The sequence below is a fragment of the Poromitra crassiceps genome (genome assembly GCF_964638095.1).
Source record: "Poromitra crassiceps genome assembly, chromosome: 22".
Taxonomy (NCBI): Eukaryota; Metazoa; Chordata; class Actinopteri; order Beryciformes; family Melamphaidae; genus Poromitra; species Poromitra crassiceps.
In genome coordinates this window covers 20,227,601-20,250,100 of record NC_139647.1, presented here as the reverse complement: position 1 = coordinate 20,250,100, position 22,500 = coordinate 20,227,601, and the positions used below count along the sequence as shown (strand labels likewise).

The following is a 22,500-nucleotide window of genomic DNA, read 5'->3' as shown; positions in this document are numbered from 1 at the left end:
TTTCCCTGAACCAACCACTAGTGACTGACATATCCAGCCGCTCTGACGTTCTTTTCACTGATGCTGTGTATATTGACTAACTTTGACAGAAATATGCAATTTGGAAAGACAATATGTTGCTTTATTCCTTCCCACAAAGGTGCGGATTGGCTCGATTGACTCTTTGAATTGCTCGACAAAATCGGGAAAGTAGGAAGAACGCAATTAAGGAATCTGAAACCAGGCTAGCATTTTATACAACTTGTGTGCACATTTCTTATATTGCACACACACAATAATGTGTCGTCTGCATAGTGTAGTACTTTCTGTTAGCATGAAATACATTTGTATCCAATCCTGTGATTCGTACTATCTAGCCAACAGGCGCTGAGTCACAATTGTAAGGACAGCTTCACCTCATTAAAATCTTAGAAATCAGTGAGAAAGTGTGATTGGTACCACAGCAAATAACTTAGATGGTCTAGTGGGCTGTTTTGCAAACTAAATATTATTTTCTCTATCATTCTCTCTCATCCCAGAGACCAAGAAAGATAAAAAGAGTTCCAAGAAGAAAAAGTGGAGCCAGCCGTGGATGGATCATGCTACAGGTGTGACAAATATATCTCCTTCTTTGACCAGATCTTCCACTGTCTGTCTGCAGAGTGCAGACCAGGGCAAACTGGTAGAATAGAAAATAATCCCGTCCTAGAGCAACACTTGAAGTCATAATTGTAACCTTGGTGTATTCCAGTTGGAAAAACGAGGGGAGAAACACGGATGCCTGGAAGAAGCTGATTTTGGTGTGGCTGGAATATTGTTCCCCATGCAACATCTATCCATGATATTTCGCCACCACTCCATTGCACTTTTCCTTGCATGTGAAATCTTTAGAGAGCTCTGGAACTCAGCGGACCCCTCAGGCCGGAGATAGTCTTGCTTTTGGCTATACGTTCGCGTGCGTATCCTGCGTCCGTTTGGAGCGTCGGTCGCGCACATCCTATTCAAATGAACGCTAGGCGTATGCTCCAACAGACACAAGATACACGAGGCAACCATCATGTTGCACGCACATGCGTAGTTAAAAGCAAGTATATCTGCCTGAATGCCTTTACACTTTTCAGTGGAGGAGAACAGCCCCTGTTTGAATCGTACAGAGAGGAGGAAGAGGAGATTTTGACATGTTGTTTTCCCCTGCAGTGCTCCACTCAGGAGAGTATTACCTGTTGTTTTCCCCTGCAGTGCTCCACTCAGGAGAGTATTACCTGTTGTTTTCCCCTGCAGTGCTCCACTCAGGAGAGTATTACCTGTTGTTTTCCCCTGCAGTGCTCCACTCAGGAGAGTATTACCTGTTGTTTTCCCCTGCAGTGCTCCACTCAGGAGAGTATTACCTGTTGTTTTCCCCTGCAGTGCTCCACTCAGGAGAGTATTACCTGTTGTTTTCCCCTGCAGTGCTCCACTCAGGAGAGTATTACCTGTTTGAATCAGACAGTGAGGATGAAGAGGACATGCAATCCGAAGACCAGAAGCCTCAGAAACAGACCGCCTGTCAGGTCAGTAAGACATGAGTGGGCCGGGGGCGTCCGGGTAGTCTAGCCGTAGATTCCCTGCCTACCAACACGAGGGTCACAGGTTCGCGCCCCCGTGTTACCTCCGGCTTGGTCGGGCATCCATACAGGCACGATTGGCTGTGTCTGCGAAGCCGGAATGGGAAAATTATTTTCTTAGATTTGTCCTATCTTTCAGAAAGTTCAACAACTCTCTCAGTTGTTGACATCAATTAAAATAGGAGGCCATTATGTTGTCTTTCATTTGTTTTGATAAAATATTGGTTTGATTTATGCCAACACATCAGTATTTAACAAATGCTCAAATTCACGCCTTTTCATATTTCCATATCCCTCTCATTTGTTATAACACATAGCCATGACTACCGGTATATATTTCCATTTCATACTGCATATATTTTGTATTTATGATATATTTCCAAATCATATATTCTGCAGTAACTCTTCCTTTGTCTCAATAACTTCTAATGCTGTAATTTTGTACACCTCATTAATGCTGTAATCCATACTTTTCATCAATACACACAGCTTGTTCAATTTAACATGCTCTAGTGTGATACTGTATCATATTCTGATCATACTTTCACTGTTATCTCATATGGACAAAATCACATCTAAGAATAAAAATGTTCCCAGATTTATGAATAATAATAATAATAATTGGGAGTGGAGTGGAGGAGACAGGAGCCAGTGTATTGAGTGCAGGATCGCTCTAATGTGGACTGAATGATGGGTCCGTGATATGAAAATGGTTGAGAATCAGTGTGTATGTAATCTGTAATCTGTGTATGTTATCGTGGAAGAAAATACTGCAGAAATATACTTTTTCTCCTTCCCAATCAGTTGGCCTACCAGGCGTGGGTCACCAGCGTGAAGGCTGCTTTGGGAGACCGCCAGAGACGGCAGAGAGAGCAGAGGAGGCCAGAGAGACAAGAGGAGGCGACAGAAGAGACACTGGCTTTGCAACAGGCACCTTGTCCAGTGCCAGGTCAGAGCTGCTTCTATCTCAGCACGAGTCCCTGGGACAGCTTTCTTTCAACTGACAAACATTTCCAAAGTACAAACATGATGCTGAGAAATTAGGCTGCGAGGGCGAGCCTAGGAATCGAGCACGCGATGCCTAGGCTGCGAGGGCGAGCCTAGGAATCGAGCACGCGATGCCTAGGCTGCGAGGGCGAGCCCAGGAATCCTAGATTCCACAGTTGCTCCCCCAAATGCTGTTGGGAAATTACAGGCAGTTACAGGTAGAGGGCGCTTGAATGACCCAATATCATGGTAAATACAAATGGGAAAGTCAAATTTTACCTGATACCACTCTATACCACTACATTCTACATACATACATATTCTACACAAGGTTTAGCCAATACACTTTCAAATATCAATTAAAAATCAATTACAAAAATCAATTCAAAACATAGTGATTAGTTAACCTGGGTGAACCCAGCCTCCACGTGACCTCTATGTACTATCAGTCACGAAGAACGAAACTTACGTTACAGGCATAGTCTGTGACGCCACGATGAAGGCTGGCTTCACCCAGGCTAGTGATTAGTCCCCATTTTGTTATGTATCACCTGCATTACAGTTGGAGTTCCAATCTTCCCTCCGATTTCCTCGGCAGTTCGCTGCTGAGTTTCTCTGGCTCGACCCAATTCCTTGCGCTTGGCTTCGGGTTTGGAGAGTGCCGGTCCGTTTCTTTAGGGCATTGTTGGCACAGTCAGGTAGTGTCGTACCATTCTACTTATAAGTCTTTAGCTCCTCCCATCACGCTGGTTTTCAGTATGCCACCTTCTCAGGTGGGGTCATTTGGGCCCAAGACTGCACACAGTGCACACACAGGCTAACAGATTGATGGTGTGTGCGTGCGTGTGTGTGTGTGTGTGTGTGTGTGTGTGTGTGTGTGTGTGTGTGTGTGTGTGTGTGTGTGTGTGTGTGTGTGTGTGTGTGTGTGTGTGCGTGCGTGCGTGCGTGCGTGCGCGTGTGTCTGTGTGTCTGTGTGTGTGTGTGTGTGTGTGTGTGTGTGAGATAGGTTGTGAGGACAACGATGTGTTTGAGGAGCCTGTGATCCATGAGGAGGGGGAGGACAACGAAGAGCAGGAGTCTGGTACGTTCACATTTCCCACATGAGATTTTGAATTGATCCGATTTGGCTAATTCTGGAAAAACAACTGATATGTTTGTGATTGTAAAAGTCTTATTTCAACAACACTCAGGTGACAGGCTAGTCTTCCTGGGGTCCATATAAAACACGGATTACAAAACTAGACAAATAGAGGAAAAAATTTGGAAAATATATTTATATTTATATTCACTTAGAATTCACATACAAATCTCCAGAAATAGCGCCCACCCCAAAAAACAGAAAAATGATTGTCACCGTCTTGCATTGTGTTTCCTGTTGTCCAGGTCACGGGGCGATGGTGCAGAGGATCTTGGACATACTGAGGTTCTTATTGGCTATCCTTCTCGCCATGGTGGATGGACTGCGCCAGTGGCTCGATCTGTTGACGAAACAGTACAGAGACACTTCCACTGTTCTCTGCAACGAACGCTACCTGCTCATACACAAGATAGGACAGGTAACACACACACACACACACACACCCCCCCCCCACACACACACACACACAGTACGAACGCTACCTGCTCATACACAAGATAGGACAGGTAACACACACTCCTTGACAGGAAAGACAGATCTATAGATTTAACGCTCAGTAACACTTGACGCACACGCACACATGCACACGCACACGCACACACACACACACACACACACACACACACACACACACACACACACACACACACACAGTAACCTCTCTCTCTCTCTGTGTGTGTGTGTGTGTGTGTGTGTGTGTGTGTGTGTGTGTGTGTGTGTGTGTGTGTGTGTGTGTGTGTGTGTGTGTGTGTTCGTGTGCATGTGTATGCGTTCAAACAGCAGAACACAGCGGCAGAGTCTATGGATGACCAGCTATCCGAAGGCAGTGAGAGTCCCACATTGGAGACCTGTTTGGACGTGACAGATACAGAAAACACCAACAGATCCAGGTTTGTTTGTTTGACACATTGACATTGCATACATTTCCACTTTCCAAGCGTTGAGAAAGCAATGAAAAATGGAACTAGCACATTGTGATTTTTACCACATAATATAGTGTACATTATTTAATCACTAATTAATTATGTTGTATAGTAACTCTCATAAGAGGATAATAGATAATGAGCATTTATCTTTTGCAAAACTCATTTACCACTTGTTAACCACTGTAAACATTGGCTTTATAATAGCGGCCCACATCATGCTTATTTATGTTTGGCAAATCATTCCCTAATCATTTCTACAATTTTTACTGGTACTGTGACTAATTGATTTAAAAGACATTTGAGATGTGAACCATATATATTTCCCTTCTTGTTGCTAAAGCAGCACAACTTTTGGATCTACCGTAAATTCCGGACTATAAGCCGCACCGGTGTATAAGCCGCACCTGCAAAGTTGACTATTTTTTTCTTATATAAGCCGCACCGGACTATAAGCCGCGGGTGTTTTAATGGTATTTTTTTTTTTTTTTTTTTTTTTTTTATTGTGTTTTAATGTTTAATTACCATATGTAATGCTCCCATTTATTAACATTTCAACAAAACAACATAACACAACACCACCTGTGTTGTTATTTACAGTGCACACAGTGTCATACAGTGTCATACAGTGTCATACAGTGTGGTGAAAAGAGGGCAAGAGAGGAAATTAAAACAGAAGTGGATTTATAGTTAGAAAGAGTGCTAAAAAAGAGAGATTTTTTTTTTTTTTTTTTTTTTTTTTTTTGAAAAAATCCATAGATAAGCCGCACCGTTATAAAAGCCGCAGGGGCCAAAAAAGGCCAAAAAACGGGAAAAAAGGTGCGGCTTATAGTCCGGAATTTACGGTAAATTACAGTGTGATTCTACAAGGTTATAGACTGTAGGCTTTTTCTATTCTCAAAAGAGAGGAATACTTTAATTCTGTACCCCCCAAAAAAACACAATTTTCATCATCAGTTTTTCAGTAAGTTGTATCTTATGCTTGTGTGTATCTAGGTCAGTAAGTTGTGTATATCTATGCTTGTGTGTATCTAGGTCACTAAGTTGTGTGTATCTATGCTTGTGTGTATCTAGGAGTTGTCTGGAGGTGGATAGCGAGGCCGTGGCAGGCCGCTCAACCCCTCAGCCGAGGCTCTACAGGGACGAGTCCATCCAGGGTCCAGAGCCTCCATCTAGTAGTATGGAACTGGTTCCAGAGCCTCCATCTAGTAGTATGGAACTGGTTCCAGAGCCTCCATCTAGTAGTATGGAACTGGTTCCAGAGCCTCCATCTAGTAGTATGGAACTGGTACCAGAGCCTCCATCTAGTAGTATGGAACTGGTACCAGAGCCTCCATCTAGTAGTATGGAACTGGTACCAGAGCCGTCAAACCAACACAGACACTCCAGAACAGCCAGCGAACTACTGGGAGATAGGTAGATACTGTGGAGGTGCATGACTAAATGCTGAGAATGAACCAGATTCATATGAATGAACTGCTGACACAGTAGGGCCCTATCGTCGTACAGGCGCTATCGTTTGTGCAGCGGTTTTATGAAATCTGAGTACCTAATTAATTAGCTAATTAAAAATCCAGCTCCATTCGGTCACCCGCAGGGGGTGCTCTTTACACTTGCTGAAAGATTCAGCTGTGGCTGAACACAATTCTGCTCACTCACTCATTCACTCACTCACTCACTCACTCACCCACTCACTGACTGACTGACTCACTCACTCACTCACTCACTCACTCACTCACTCACCCACTCACTCACTCACTCACTCACACTTTGCATTCTTATTCTAGGATTCACAAATTAAGAAAACAGAATTTAAATTCAGTCATCTTTACTTTACTTTACTTGATTGATATTTGGCAGACGCCTTTATCCAAAGCGACATACAACCAGGTTATAACACAGCAATAAAAATAAAAAATAAATAGAACTATAGGTTTTCTGCCGAGTGCAATATCTGCAGCAGTGTCTGTAGCCTATTGTGTGTGTGCGAGTGTGTGTGTGATGTGTGTGTGTGTTGGGGGGGGGGGGGTTATTATATGATGTAGCATCATTCTGTTATTATTTCGCTCTATATGAATCTAATGCTGTGGGATTTGGAAGGCAGCCGCTTCCTAATGAATCACGGACTACATTTCTTTTTTGTTTAGTTTTCCATTTAGCTTAGGCCTACAGCTTAGTTAGCTTGACAAAGGTCATTTTTTTTTCGTTTTTTTTCTTTTTCTTTTTTTTATTCTCGTTAATCGTTTGGTTGTTGGGTGGTCTGTTTTGTCTATTTTGTTTCTGATTGTTGTTGTTTTTATTATCTCAGTATCAATGCAGTCTCTTTTTGAGGGAAAGTTTCTCTCCTACACATTGTTTGTTTTTGTTGTGATGTTGGTGGGTGTTTTGTTTTTAAGGTCACACGGCAGTGAACAGATTTTTCCACAAAATAAATATGTACCCTAGCATTAATAATGGGTTAAGCCTTATGAGCTTCAATGTTAAGGGCCTTAACAACGTAGTCAAGAGGACGAAAGTGTTAGCCTTTATTAAATCTAAGAAATGTGATATAGCATATTTACAAGAAACGCATTTGTCTGACCATGAAGCTAAGAAATTACGTCGGGGCTGGGTTGGAACGGTGTATGCAGCTAGTGGCACTTCAAAGAGTAGAGGGGTTGCTATTCTGATTAATAAGCATGTGCAGTTTAAATGTCTAAGAGAGACTAGGGATGATGCTGGGAGGATTGTAATTGTCCTTGCTGAAATTCAAGGCCACTCTGTTATTCTTGGCTCTGTTTATGCTCCGAACCAGTTGGATCCTTCTTTTTTTGGGTTATTAGAACGTAAATTGGGCGATATGGGCGATTTTCCAATCCTGCTGGCTGGTGATTTTAACCAGGTGTTTGATCCCATTCTTGACCGTGGCCCACCAGTACAGCGCCCCCGTAGGCCTGCTAACCCTTTGCAGGATATGAGGATAGGTTTGGGGCTTGTAGATATTTGGCGTCTGTATAACCCTTTAGCAAAGGACTTTACTTTTTATTCTGCTCCTCATAAGGTTTACTCTAGAATTGATTTTTTTTTAATATCCACCTCAATGGTCTCCTCTACACTCTCCTGTGCTATTGGTAGTATTCATTTGTCTGACCATGCTCCAGTGATGCTGAGTATCCTCCCCTTTAGTAAGGCTCGTAGGACCCCTAGATGGAGATTTAATTCCAGTTTGCTGCAGGAAGATAATTTTAAAGAGGCCCTGAGGGCACAGATAGATATGTTTAAAGAAACAAATTTACCCTCTGCCCCTTCATCAGGAGTAGCTTGGGAGGCTATGAAAGCCTTTCTTAGAGGTTATATTATACAATATGCATCCTACAGGAAAAAGGCTAACATTGCAAAACAAGTTGAATTGGATAAACAAATTAAAGTAGCAGAGAGTTCATATGCGAACGACATGACTTCCTCTAATCTTATAGCTCTGACCAGACTGAAATACGAGTTTAATTCCATTCTTACTGAAAGGGCAGAGTTTGCGCTGTTTAGAGCCAGACAGAAACACTACGAAGAGGGGGACAAAGCGGGTAGGATGCTGGCCAATTATATTAAACAAAGGGAGTCTATGAGCGCTATTCCGGCTATTAGGGCACAGGGGGGTAGTTTGGTCTCTGATGTAACTGAAATTAATAATACATTTAGGAACTCTTATATTCAACTCTATACTTCAGAATCACTTGCAGAGGATGAGGAGATAACTTTATTTTTGCTTAATATAAATCTCCCCTCTCTCTCTGAGGAGCAACGTGCTATGCTGGATGCTCCTATTATTGTAGAGGAGATTTTGGAGGTCATACATAACTTACCATTAGCTAAATCACCTGGCTTAGATGGGTTTTCAGCAGAATTCTATCACTGCTATGCTGCAGAAATAGCTCCATTATTACTTGATATGTATAGTGAGTCATTAGAACGGGGTTCCCTACCCCGGACTTTGTCAGAGGCACTTATTACTTTGATTTAAAAAAAAGGGAAAGACCCATTAGACTGTAAAAGTTATAGGCCTATTAGCTTAGTTGGGTGTGATGGAAAAATTCTCTCGAAGATCCTCGCTAAGAGAATGGATAAAGTTATCTCCTATCTAATACATAAAGATCAAGTCGGCTTCATTCATTCCCGCAATTATGTCGATAATGTTAGACGTCTAATTAATATAATGTGGGCTACACAGAATGAACAGATGCCTATGGCAGCCATTTCTCTTGATGCAGAACGTGCCTTTGATCGTGTAGAATGGCGTTATTTGTTTTTGACTTTGAAGTCCTTTGGCTTCGGTAATACATTTATTGATTGGATACGGTTAATATATACTCGGCCTCAAGCTGCAGTCCTGACCAATGGTATTATTTCACCTCCTTTTGAATTAGGGCGGGGGACAAGACAGGGGGATCCTTTGAGCCCTGGGCTCTTCGCCCTGGCAATAGAGCCTCTAGCTTCAGCTATTCGCCTAGACCCAGCTTTCCCTGGTATACAGATTGGTCAGGATTTGCATAAGCTGATGTTGTATGCAGATGACATTCTTCTATTTGTTTCAGATCCAGAGAGGTCCCTTTTTGCATTATTTAAGATAATAGACTCATTTTCCAAGCTCTCAGGCTATAAAGTTAACTGGCTGAAATCGGAAGCTCTTCCACTAACGGCTTATTGCCCCAAATCCTTGTTTCAGTCTGGAAACTTTAGATGGCCCACGGAGGGCATTAGATATCTGGGCATAACCTTCCCCCCTAAGCTCTCAGAGCTAATTAGTATAAATTTTGAGCCATTGCTAGGTCAATTTAAAGTAGATATAGAGAGATGGGCCCCCCTTTTAATTTCAATGTGGGGTAAGGCTAACATTGTGAAGATGACTTGTGTACCAAAGTTTAATTACCTACTTCAGGCACTGCCAATAAGGATTCCTCTGAGGTACTTTAAGCAGTTCGATAGGCTTTGTAATACATTTCTCTGGAACAATAAGCGCCCTAGAATTAACTTGCGTAGGTTACAGAGGCCAGTGGACCAGGGAGGACTAGGTATTCCAAATCTGCTTTTATACTATCAGGCTTTTGGTTTGAGGCACCTGGCCCATTGGACTCTACCTCCTGAGCGCGCTCCACCGTGGTTTTCTATGGAAAAGGCCCTCTGTGAGGCTATCCCCTCTATTTATTATATATCGGCAAAATTGCCGAAGGATGCCCAGACTCACCCAATACTCCAGCATATGCAATGGATTTGGAAAAGGTCGGCTGTAATACTAAATTTTGATCCTTTTTTGAATTTGTCTTCAGGTATCTGGCTGAACGCTAAGCTTAATATAGATAAGAAACCATTTATTTGGAAGGTCTGGGTGGATAGGGGCATCCTTGTTTTGGGGGACCTTTACCTGGGGGACAATATAAAATCATTTACTGCTTTACAACAACAGTTTGATTTACCTGAAAGCCAGGGCTGGAGGTATCGTCAAATGAGGCATCTGTTAATTCAGACATTCGGACTGCCTCCTTCCAAACCTCTGAACTCGAATACTCCCTCTTTAATTCTGGAGTTATTTGGAAGTGGACACGAAGCTTCAAAATACTATTCCATGCTTTTGACTCAATCAGATACTAAGTTTGGTTTTCTTAAAGTGGGTTGGGAAGTTGATTTGAATATGTCATTTTCTGATGAGACATGGAAAAAAATCTTAAGGAATGTAAAGAAAGTGTCTAGGGAGATTAAAACAAGACTGATCCAGTTTAAGATTATAAATAAAATCTATTGGACTCCTGTAAAGCTATTCAGAGCTAAGCTGAGGGAGAGCCCAGAGTGTTGGAGATGTAACATCACGGATGGTACTCTGGTACACCTTATGTGGGCTTGCCCTAAAGCCCAATATTTTTGGACAGCCATTCACGAAAAAATTAAAGGGATAATTGGGCAGGATGTTCCATTCTCTCCTAGTTTGTTTATTCTTGGTGATCCTCTACCATTGCACAACCTCCCCAAGTCTGAAGCAGACTGGATCCATACAGCTCTTATGCTTGGCAGGAAAATTCTAGTTCATGAGTGGAAGTCGGCTGATTTACCCTCAGTGAATGTATGGCTCTCTCAGCTGGGGACGGTGGCAGCATACGAGGAACTCTCTCTTCGTCTCATTAACCAGTCGGAGAAATATGTTCAGAAATGGGGGAAATATTTGGATTTTGTGAATGGACTATGATGGGAAGATGTTTTATTTTATTTTATTTAAGCTGATGTTTATGCCGGGGGCTTTTGCAATGGTGTTTGTGGGCTGCTGATGTGACACTGTTTTTCTTTTCTTTCCTTAGAATAGTGGTTAGGTTTAGTTTGATTTTTGTTTGTATGTCTTTATTTGTTTGTTATATATTTGTGGTTCTTTTGGTGTGTGGACTGTATTGTTTATGAAAATACGAATAAATAATTGATCATAAAAAATAAAAATAAAAAATAAATAAAAGTTTTAAACGAACAAATGTATAAACAGCAATTAGATTAAATACATTTACAGACAATAGAGGTGCGGATAAGATAGCAAGGAGGATAGCAAGAGAGAAGAGATAAAAGTGCATAAGAATCAAAGTGCATAGGAGCTAGAGAGGGTTTACAGGGGGGCAACATGAAGTCTGAAAAGATGGGTTTTTAACTGTTTTTTGAAAATGGGTAGTGATTCGGCCGTTCTTATTGTAGAGGGGAGCTCGTTCCACCATTTTGGTGCAAGATGGGGAAAAAGTCGTGATCGGGAGCTGTTAAAACCACGTGGGGGGGGGGGGGGGCAAGGCGTCCTGAGCTAGTGGAGGGTCGGAGTGAGCGGTGAGGGATCTGGAAACTGACCATGGGTTGTAGGTACTGTATGGTGGGGCTGAGTGGTGAACTGCTGTGTAGCCCAGAACTAGTGTTTTGAATTTGATCCTTGCAATGATGGGAAGCCAGTGAAGTTCATGAAAGAGGGGGGTGATGTGGGAGACTTTTGGTAGGTTGAAAACAAGGCGGGCTGCAGCATTTTGAATAAATTGGTGGAATAAATGGATGGATGGATAAGGGATTCTTGCAGGGTGCACTAAATGGAAATAATCTTGTGATAAATGAATAACTCTCTCTCTCTGCAGGAATAGGTTCTTCATAGAGGAGTTGGAGCAGAGTCGGGAGTTCTACGGTGGCCAGAGCCGCCTGCTGAAGCTGCTGTTCGCCATGTACAACCTGCTGGCTGCAAACTCCGAGCTCGTCTGCTACTTCATCATCGTGCTAAACAACGTGGTCACCGCCTCGGTCATATCCGTGATCCTGCCCATACTGGTGTTCTTATGGGCCATGCTGGCTGTTCCGAGGCCCACCAAGAGGTTCTGGATGACCGTTATCGTCTACACAGAGGTACACGTGCAATTTAGACCTTTCCTAAGCCCCACCCCTTTTCAGGACCTAGGTCAACGTTCCGCTTTCTTGTACTGCTAGCATCAGTGTGGGTCTTTTTCGCTGCTGTAAGGCCTGCCAGCAATTATAGCCTACGCTGATTTAAGTTGAGAGATAGACAGAGGGAGGGGCTTAGGCAATATAATAACTCTGACAGTGTTGGAAAAAAAGATTCCAAAAATCTCTAACTGACCTAACTGTGTTTTAAAAGTGCGCAGTATATTCTTGAATTGTACTGTGTGGTTGGTAGGGAGTGACGTGTTTCCTCCTGTGGTTTTCCCAGGTGATGGTGGTGGTAAAGTACCTGTTCCAGTTCGGCTTCTTTCCCTGGAACAGCGTTTATGAGCTGACTCTGAATGAAGACAAGCCCTTCTTTCCACCTCGCATCCTGGGCCTGGAGAAGACAGACAACTACATCAGATACGATCTGCTACAGCTGCTGGCGCTGTTCTTCCACCGGTCACTGCTCATGGTATGGAATGTTCAGACTAGGACTAATCTGATTTGTGAACTTTAGTGACCTATTAATGATTCTATCCAGATTGGTTTTATGAGTCTGGACGCTCCAAGTCTGATTTGTGTCACTTGTCCCAAACCACATATGGAGGTCTGGACACACAGATCCGACTTGAAAATCAGATTTGTGGCAGTGCGGACACACTCCCAAATCAGATTTGGGAAACCAATCAAGATAATGATGATTAATGACTTGATCAACAAATCAGATTTGCCTGTAATGTGAACATGGCCTTAGACTCCTGGAAGGACAAGAGCTTCCTGGTTACATCCTGCAACCAGAAAGCAAGGGAAGTCTACATTGGGTCTAGAAGTCTAAAACTAGTTTGCCAATATATGGCCTTTATTAAAGTTGGCACCTGGTCCAGTCAGTGTTGTCCACCTCTGATACAATGGATATTAGGGATGCAAATTTTAATACATTTCCTTAATCGATTAATTAATGATCAATTAATCATGATATAAAAGCAGCTTTTGACATACAAAATAGAAAATACAAAATGTGTGTTTTTTCAAATGTCTTTAGGCCTAGTCAACAAGTTCATCAACAAACCAAACTTCCTGCATTAGCTGTCATTGTGCTTGTAGACATGCTGGATTTCAACATTGTATTACAATGTTTACAATGAAGACTGTTCATTGTCTTTTTTGGTTAAAACTCTTTGAGCCTGCTTGCTTGGCTTTCTTCTTCCTCTCTATAAGCAGTGAAAGTAAAATTTCGCCCTTTCAGCAAAAATGATACTAATAGCAAATAGCCGTCGATTCATCGGTTAACATAAGTTGATCAATCAACTTCTTAACGGCAAGTCATCGATTATCGATTAATAATTACCCCTAATGGATATGATATTTATTTCAGAATTCCTCCATACTACACTGGATGTCTATGGGCAGCCCTTGTAGGATAATTCTGGTTATTTATACCTAGTTAAATGATTGTTCAAAAATGTGTCACTTCACTGTAGAGTCTGACTATACGATGATAACTATACTGTTTAACTATATAACTATATACTATATAACTATATGTATAAAAAAAATAACTATAGCCTTGCACATGTATTGTGTGTGTGTGTGTGTGTGTGTGTGTGTGTGTGTGTGTGTGTGTGTGTGTGTGTGTGTGTGTGTGTGTGCGTGTGCGTGTGCGTGCGTGCAGCGTTATGGCCTGTGGGACCACGAGGGCCCCCTGGAGGAGCAGAGCCCCTCAGCAGAGGGCAAGGGCAAGGAGAAAAAAGAAAAGGATGAGACGGAGAGCATGAGGAAGGAGGGGAAAGGAGAGGAAGGGGAGGGCAGAAGCAGCACCACGCCCAGCCTGGTAGACCTGGAAGACTCGGAAAAGGGAAAGGTGTGTGCAAAATATTGCAAAAAGGTGTGATCAATAACTAATAAATGATTATAATAGAATGCTCACTTGGCGACCAATCAATGCAGTGACATCACATGAGAGCATAAGCAGCCTCATTTCCAAGATATGTCAAACATATTATTTTCACTGGATAAAAATTATTAATTGCAGGTGCGGCGGGCAAGGGGGCGCTAGGAGGCGCTTGAGTTACCCCAGGAATTTGCCAACCTCCCCCAAAGCACCCCCTGTAATTTTCTTTGGAGAATATATAAACTTATATAACAAATATAACAAGGCTATTCCATATAAAAATATACAATGTTTATTCATATTTACCGTATTTAGTGGCATTGTGCCAGAAAAACATTGTGGCACTGACCCAGGTAAATGTGCCCGCTGTAAATAATTAAAGAATTTCGTTTTTTTTTACCTGCAGCCCTCTCCTCACATTAATTATGATCCGACGACTCACCCAGTGCTCTCCGCAGCGTTTTTGTCCCGCGAGACTTTCCAGATGAGAGTTGTGTCTCTCACTGACCCGACAGGCAAAAATGGGCTGCCTGTAACTAGTGAAAAGAGCGAGGGGGAGAAATGCAGTCTGATCGTTCCTTAGGGAACAGTTTATGACGATATGCGTCGAAAACGGGAATAAAACTGTCTATTTAAATGGAGGAAAAGCATGCTGCCACTTGGCCCTCACGGAGCTCCATTCTAGGAGTGGCTTGATCTCAAAACAACGCCTAGGACGACATAAACGCTGCGGAGAGCACTGGGTGAGTCATCAGATCATAATTTATGTGAGGAGAGGGCTGCAGGTTCAAAAAACCGAAATTCTCCTTTAAGGTCGCCCAGCCACAACTGTCTGCAGCCGCTACCAATTAAATGCCTCAAGGCTCGAAAGCCCCCCGAATAGGAACCCTTCCCCCACCCCCCCCCCCCCATCATACCTCACTTATATATAAGAATATATATTGGACCACCTAATCTTTTGTGATTGTCTTTCTGTATTGTTTTTGTCTTCCGACTATACTTACACTAAGTCATGTGACCACTACGCTGCATACTTACATGAAGTCAAATTCCTTGTAATCTGATGACCTACTGTGGCAATAAAAGTGAATCTGAATCTTAGGCTTAGTTGCGTACATGCTATCATTCGTTAAATTCGCACAAAGTCCAAATTAACATTGATAAACTACATTGTTCATCAACCCAGGCTAACCTGGACTGCATTGAACCGAGCACGAGCTCCGCAGCCGCCACCCCAGCAGAACCCCCCACAGCTGAGCCGGTGCCCACCGAGCCAAAGGACGCCCTCACGGGGTCGAGGGACGGGTCGGACCCCCTCACCGGGTCGAGAGACGGGTCGGACCCCCTCACCGGGTCGAGAGACGGGTCGGACCCCCTCACCGGGTCGAGGGAGGGTAAGATCGCCGGAGGAACCGAGGAGGGAGACGCACCGGCAAAGAAAGGCAGCAGCATCCGCTTCCGCAAGAAAAAACCTAAACAGCCCAGCAAAGGTTCGTCGCTCGACTACATGAGGGAACTGCAACTGTTGTCATTGACATGTTTTCATTATCCCTGTGTTCCTTATAGCCATATTACGTGTTGAAGTGTCCTTGAGCAAGACATTGAATCAGAATCAGCTTTATTGGCCAAGTATGCAAACACATACAAGGAATTGGGCTCCGGTTAGCTTTGCTCTCAAGTACACACAGAGTACACAAGTACACACATATAGAGACAAAAAAGGAGAAAGAAGGTTACACAATATAGTCAAGGCGATCAAGGCAAGAATACTTTGTTGGACATAAGCAAAAAATGTTTTTACAGTGACTGCTATATACAATGTGGTGACTGTGCTATATACAATGTAGTAAAGTGGCTATTTTTAAATATGAATATATTAGGGAGTGTACAGTGAAAGTGTACGGTAAGTGTGCAACAACGCTACATAGGTTTGTGAACAAGGCTTACACAGATATTGCATTTTTAAATGTGAATATATAAGGGGATGTACAGTAGTGCAACAACGATACATAGGTTTGTAAACAAGGCTTATACAGGGATTGCATTTTAAATATGAATATATTCATATTTATTTTCATATTTTTCATATTTTCATATTCATATTTTTGAACCCCTAACTGCCGACTATTTTTCATTGTCATTAACAAAACAACAACAACAACACTACAGTTTTGGATGGATGGATGGATGGATGGATGGAGAAACACAATTTGATTAGACTGTATGTAACATGGCTGAATCTCAGATCATATTTTGCTGTTTGATTCTGATTCTTGTCGACTGCTATTTTTCATGAGCATTGTCATGTGGAGTCAAGTGCTCTCTGATATCAGGTTGTGTGATTGTGACGATGCCAGCAGAGTCCCTGGGCGAGGCTGCAGATCCCAGTGCAGAACCGGTGAAGAAGAAGCAGAAGGGCAGGAGGAGAGAGGCAGCTGAGAAGAGATTCAGAGCTGTCGGACAGAAGATCAAACATGCCGTCGTCTCTGCGTGAGTGGCTCTGCCAGCTCCTGTTTCTGTCCCAGAATTAGAAAGAATTAGAAAGGCCGAAGAGGAGTGACAAAATTACAGAAGCCCATTCCTGACACTCAATCAAATAAACACTCACACTTCTCGCAATTCTGACTTTTTATCTCTGAATTTTGACTTTTGAGATATAAAGTCAGAATTAAGTCATTTTTGGCCAGCGCAAGCGGGCCCTATATCTGGCTTTGTCCAGTCCAATTTGCATGCCGATTTGAGTGCTGATTTGGGTTCCACTTCTGTTGAGAGATGTCTGCTGCACTCCTTTGCACTTTGCATCACTGATGCTCTCATATATATTGTGACATCATTGTAATGTCATCAGTGAATGTAACCAAAAATCATTGCACAGGTGACATCACTGATGATGTTACAATGCCTATGGCATCATGAGTGCCTATGACATCATCTCTGCCCTATTGGCATGCACAATTGCACAACTTTGCATCACTGATGACATCACTCACTGATGACATCACAATGATGTCACAATGTCACCAGTGCCTATGACATCATCAGTGATGTCAGATCTTGGTCAATAATTATGTCCACTTGCTCATGAACGCTTTTATCGCACTGGCCATAATGCTACGTTACGACCTAGCCTTGTTTATTTTATTGAATGGCGGAAATAGGCTTCTCCAGAATGTCCTCAATATTGCCCAAAAAAAAATCTGTCAAGTTAAGAAAAGAAAAAGAAAATCTACACTACTGTATTGTTCACCACCTGCTCTTTTAGCTACCAGGCTTCCTTCCGATCCTGATTCCAGCTTCTTTCTCTTTCTCTCGTTCTTTCACATCTTCCCCTGCTCTATCCTTTCCTCTCCAGTGCTTATAGTGTTTACAGGCCAGCTCAGTGTTTCGTTAGTGATATCCTCCACGCTGAGTATCGTGCTGCTACAGACGTCTACGCTTTCATGTTCCTGACCGATGTCATCGACTTCATCATCATCATCTTTGGATTCTGGGCCTTTGGGGTGAGTGATGGATGGATGGATGGATTGAAGTAAAGGAGGAAGAGAAGCACTGCTCTCCTCCTGAAACGTATTCTGTTATTTGGCCTGTCTGGTTATATACTGTAAATGATGCCGTTCATTACTGTTCACTGTGTTCTCGCCAAGTGTGAGGCTACATTCAGACCAAACACGTTTTTGGAACTGCCAGCGTCTTTCTGCAATTAATTCTCTATGTAAGGACGCGCTAGACTTGCTCCTCTTTTAATGAACGCACCTGGCGTTTCAGCGCTGGTGGCGTCTGTTGTTTTTGGAGGAGCGCTGTGGGCGTTTTTAAGATGAGAAAAGTTTAACATTGAGGCCCAACAAAAGCGCCCTGTTCGTCTTTTTCACTCTTCCTACCTTTTCTCCTCCCGAGGGATTTTCAACCTCTGCTGCTGCCAAAATTAGCAATAATCTGGCTTTCATGTTGACAGTGAACAACATCAAACAGACAAAACCAGCTGGCTACCGTCCTTGTGGTCGTTGTGTTCTGATCTGTACTGCACAGATCAGAACAGGGGAAAACAAACGGGGCACAAAAAAACCGGTCCGTGTGCTGTGTTTTGTGCACAATGGAAGCGCTCTCAACATGATTTTCATAGCGTTCTGACTGAAAAAAGCGCTTTGGGTGTGAACGCCGCCTAATAGTCCAAAATGTATGTGAACGTCTTTTTCCACACAAAAAACAGACACAAATTTGCACACTATTAAAAAAAAAAGTTATTTGTATATCTTTAATAAATACATGTTAAATGACAACATAAAACCTCTCCTCTCCACTCCTCTCCTCTCCTCTCCTCTCCTCTCCTCTCCTCTCCTCTCCTCTCCTCTCCTCTCCTCTCCTCTCCTCTCCTCTCCTCCTCTCCTCTCCTCCACCTCTCCCCTCCTCTCCTCTCCTCTCCTCCACCTCTCCTCTCTCCTCCCCTCCCCTCCTCTCCTCTCCCCTCCTCTCCTCTCCTCTCCCCTCCTCTCCTCTCCCCTCCTCTCCTCCACCTCTCCTCTCTCCTCCCCTCCTCTCCTCTCCTCTCCTCTCCTCTCCCCTCCCCTCCTCTCCTCCTCTCCTCTCCTCTCCTCTCCTCTCCCCTCCCCTCCTCTCCTCTCCTCTCCTCTCCTCAGAAACACAGTGCAGCAGCTGACATAGCGTCCAGCCTGTCAGAGGACCAGGTCCCTGAGGCCTTCCTGGTGATGCTGCTGATCCAGTTCAGCACCATGATCATCGACCGAGCGCTGTACCTCCGTAAGACCGTCCTGGGAAAACTCATCTTCCAGGTCAGACACCACCCATCGGATTTTTGATGAAACTTTTAATGTCGCATCTCACCACACATCTCAACTCACCACATCTTTTTGTTAACTTCATTCCTAGGTGATCCTTGTGTTTGGGATCCACCTGTGGATGTTCTTCATTCTGCCTGCTGTCACTGAGAGGTGAGGTTACTCAAATTGAGCGTATTCACGGTTAATCATTATATCACCACACTAAGTCCAATCGCAGCCAATGAGCAGTATTTTGGGCTATGCAAAAGTCTTAGGCACATGTAAAAAGAAAAGAAATCGATAAAACAAAGATGCTTTCAACAATTATTAAATGTAAAGTTTCTATATAAAAAGGGGATGGGCTACAAACAGCAGTCTACTGACACACTAATGCAGAAAGCAAACGCATAAAAAGACCAAATGTATTTATGTATTTTTTTAAATGTGATTAGTAAAACAAAAATGCATGCATCATTATGTTTCAAGAATCACAATCTTCTTACTTGAAATCTTTGCTCTTACCTCTCTCTCTCTCTCTCTCTCTCTCTCTCTCTCTCTCTCTCTCTCTCTCTCTCTCTCTCTCTCTCTCTCTCTCTCTCTCAGGAAGTTCAATCAGAATTTTGTGGCCCAGCTCTGGTACTGTGTCAAGTGTATCTACTTTGGCCTGTCAGCCTATCAGATCCGCTGTGGATACCCCACCCGCATCCTCGGCAACTTCCTCACCAAGAAATACAACCACCTCAACCTGTTCCTCTTTCAAGGGTAGGGATGGATGTGTGTGTGTGTGGATGGAAGGATGGATAGATGGATCTAGATTACCAGGTCAAGTCCATGTCATTACTGTCTCAAGTCTAACTCTAGAACAGCAAGTCAAATCAGAACAAATCCAACACAGTCTCACAGACAATTGTAAAATAGCAACGTTTTGGACCAACGTTGCTATGTTACAATTTCGGCTCTAAAATTGTAAAATGGTAACATTCTGAGATTTTAGGGTTAGGGGAGGGGGAGGGGTTAGAAACGGAAAATCTCCGTAAACCACGCCCACCCCTGTAGAAACGTACGTTACCATTTTACAATTTCGGAGACGAAACGTTGCTATTTTACAATTTTTTTGGAGATCGGGTTGAACAAATCGAGCATCCAGTAGCCTATCAATTTAAAGCCCCAATATGTCTTCTCTTCTTTTTTTTTACCTTAATACTCATTCCCCGCCAGAGGTTTTGAGAATAAGTCACTAGCCAGCGCCAGGCTTTTGATCATTTTCATTCATTTCCAAAGACCCACAGAATATTTTCTTCTATGACCACGTAAAGACTGAATATCCCAAAAGAAGGAAGAGAGCAGGAAGGAAGAACAGTACAGGATGAGTGCTGTGTGCAGCAGCACAACAAACAGGCACTGCACTATAAACATAAGGATATGGAAATATGAAGAACATTTCTAGCAAATAATACAGGTGGAAAATGTATGTTCAAGTCACATCATAATATGTATGTGTTGAATTCACATTGTATGTCTGTGTGTATTTCTGTGTGTGTGTGTGTGTGTGTGTGTGTGTGTGTGTGTGTGTGTGTGTGTGTGTGTGTGTGTGCGTGTGCGTGTGCGTGTGTGTGTGTGTGTGTGTGTGTGTGTGTGTGTAGGTTTCGACTGGTGCCATTCCTGGTGGAACTGCGGGCGGTGATGGACTGGGTTTGGACGGATACCACTCTGTCTCTGTCCAACTGGATGTGTGTGGAAGACATTTATGCCAACATCTTCATAATCAAGTGTAGCCGTGAGACAGAGAAGGTAGGAAGTGTGTGTGTGTGTGTGTGTGTGTGTGTGTGTGTGTGTGTGTGTGTGTGTGTGTGTGTGTTGCAGTAGCTTAGCGTAAGACATGACATATCATGTGAGTAGTACATTCTATTTTTGGCAATAACTCATCTATATAAATCATATCTGCTGTTGCCAGAGGTACCCCCAGCCTAAAGGGCAGAAGAAGAAGAAGATAGTGAAGTATGGCATGGGCGGACTGATCATCTTCTTCCTGATCTGCATCATCTGGTTCCCCCTCCTCTTCATCTCATTGGTCAGATCAGTGGTGGGCGTGGTCAACCACCCTATTGATGTGACAGTGACCGTCAAGCTGGGAGGATATGAGGTAATCGGCATTTCAAATGGGACATTTCTACTGCAATTCAAAAGCTGCATCACAGGAACTTTGTTCTATCATAAAACAGGAAATACAACACAACCTAACAGTATAAAAGCTGCGGCAATATCTGAAATGTGCATCATCAAATAGCCTATTTTGTTTTGTTGTGTGTGTGTGCGTGTGTGTGTGTGCGTGTGCGTGTGCGCGTGTGTGTGTGTGTGTGTGTGTCCAGCCCCTCTTCACGATGAGTGTTCAGCAGCAGTCCATCCAGCCCTTCACAGAGGCCGACTATGACAAACTCACCACACAGTTTGGAACCAACGCAGTGCGTACTCATGACAGTTTGTCTTGCGTGTCTGTATCTGTATCCACTGCCCTGTGTCCCAGAGCTTCAAATTCACTTTGCAAACTGGGGGGGAATTCCCCCCTTATGTTCTTCAGATAGGGGGGATTTATAGACTTTGGGGGGGATTTTTTCAGCCGATACGATAACCGGTAAATATCTGCTTCTCCTGTCCGATAACAGATACGATACCCAATAATAATTTCACATTTTTGTTTTTACTTAACCTGTAGTTTATGCACACCTGTGGTATTATAATATGATATGAGTGTTTGAGTAAAGTGTATCACTCAATACAAAAAATAAAGGCTTTAATACAACCGAAAACCTATGGCTGCTTAGTCTCCAGATAAAACACAATGACAAAAGACATAGTAATTACTAGACTCTTATTCAGGGATGCAAAGTCATGGATAGTTAAAAAGGTGACAGATACCAGGGCAGACACAAAATCATTCACCTAAGTGCCCTTTTTTGGGATGAAAAAGGTGACTCACTGTTACCTAAAGTTGACTAGTTTGCATCCCTGCTTATTCTCTTATTCTTATTCGCTTCAGGTTATATTCTTTTAGTGCAGCGATTTTCTCTTTGCAAATAACAGGCGGCATTCCCTTTGAACTCGACGAAAGAATTATCACTCTCCCACTTCTCCTGAAACTGTCTGTGCTCGTCATCAACCTTTCTTTTGCCTTTTGACAGCGACATGTTCACTTCTCAACAAAAGACAACATTTTAGCGTACAAATGTTTTTCTTTCCACTTGGTTTTTCACTCAGGTGAACCTAATCACCTCATGCAGGTGATTAGCAGGCCGCTGGCCCAGGAGTGTGAAGCCGTGTTGCCAGATACTGCTGACGGTTTCCTGCACAAAGAGTTCAAAACCCGCCAAAATGCGCACAAAACCGCCCAAGGAACTGCACATCTATGGAAATTTATCTGGCAACCTTGGTGTGAAGTGCGGCTCGGCAGCGCCTCGTCCACACGCCTCGGGAGCGCGCGTGTTTTACAACGAGCGGAGGTGCGGGTCTGATTTCACTACAGACGGTTTTAACTTGACAACAAAAACATTCTAAATTGAACCCCCGCCCACTTCCTGTTGCAGTGTTTGCTATGGACATAAAATAAAATAAAACATTCAAGTGCAGGACTGACCATTCCGTGAAATCCGTCTATACAGCTGAGCGGCGAAAACAAAAGTAACGATGTCGAGTGAATATTTCTGCAGTTTGCCGAATGCTGAGAAAAAGGAAGTGCTGTGGGGTTGCGCTCTGGTGAAAACCGTCTATAACGTGATATCAAGTGGCG

At 43.1% G+C, this 22,500-nt stretch overlaps 1 protein-coding gene across 1 annotated transcript in view; it reads left to right on the top strand.

Moving 5' to 3' along the window:
* Window positions 1-22,500, top strand: part of piezo1 (piezo type mechanosensitive ion channel component 1 (Er blood group)) — a 110,792-nt gene that overhangs the window by 81,105 nt on the left and 7,187 nt on the right. The window contains exons 30-48 of the mRNA XM_083658589.1: window positions 519-587; window positions 1,429-1,529; window positions 2,388-2,532; window positions 3,577-3,651; window positions 3,954-4,126; window positions 4,489-4,598; window positions 5,706-6,047; window positions 11,750-12,011; window positions 12,334-12,522; window positions 13,723-13,911; window positions 15,128-15,431; window positions 16,299-16,431; window positions 17,294-17,441; window positions 18,576-18,728; window positions 18,826-18,887; window positions 19,320-19,478; window positions 20,360-20,507; window positions 20,671-20,859; window positions 21,086-21,178. Of these exons, the coding sequence (XP_083514715.1) occupies window positions 519-587; window positions 1,429-1,529; window positions 2,388-2,532; window positions 3,577-3,651; window positions 3,954-4,126; window positions 4,489-4,598; window positions 5,706-6,047; window positions 11,750-12,011; window positions 12,334-12,522; window positions 13,723-13,911; window positions 15,128-15,431; window positions 16,299-16,431; window positions 17,294-17,441; window positions 18,576-18,728; window positions 18,826-18,887; window positions 19,320-19,478; window positions 20,360-20,507; window positions 20,671-20,859; window positions 21,086-21,178 (3,044 nt within the window). The remainder of the gene's footprint in view (window positions 1-518; window positions 588-1,428; window positions 1,530-2,387; window positions 2,533-3,576; window positions 3,652-3,953; window positions 4,127-4,488; window positions 4,599-5,705; window positions 6,048-11,749; window positions 12,012-12,333; window positions 12,523-13,722; window positions 13,912-15,127; window positions 15,432-16,298; window positions 16,432-17,293; window positions 17,442-18,575; window positions 18,729-18,825; window positions 18,888-19,319; window positions 19,479-20,359; window positions 20,508-20,670; window positions 20,860-21,085; window positions 21,179-22,500) is intronic.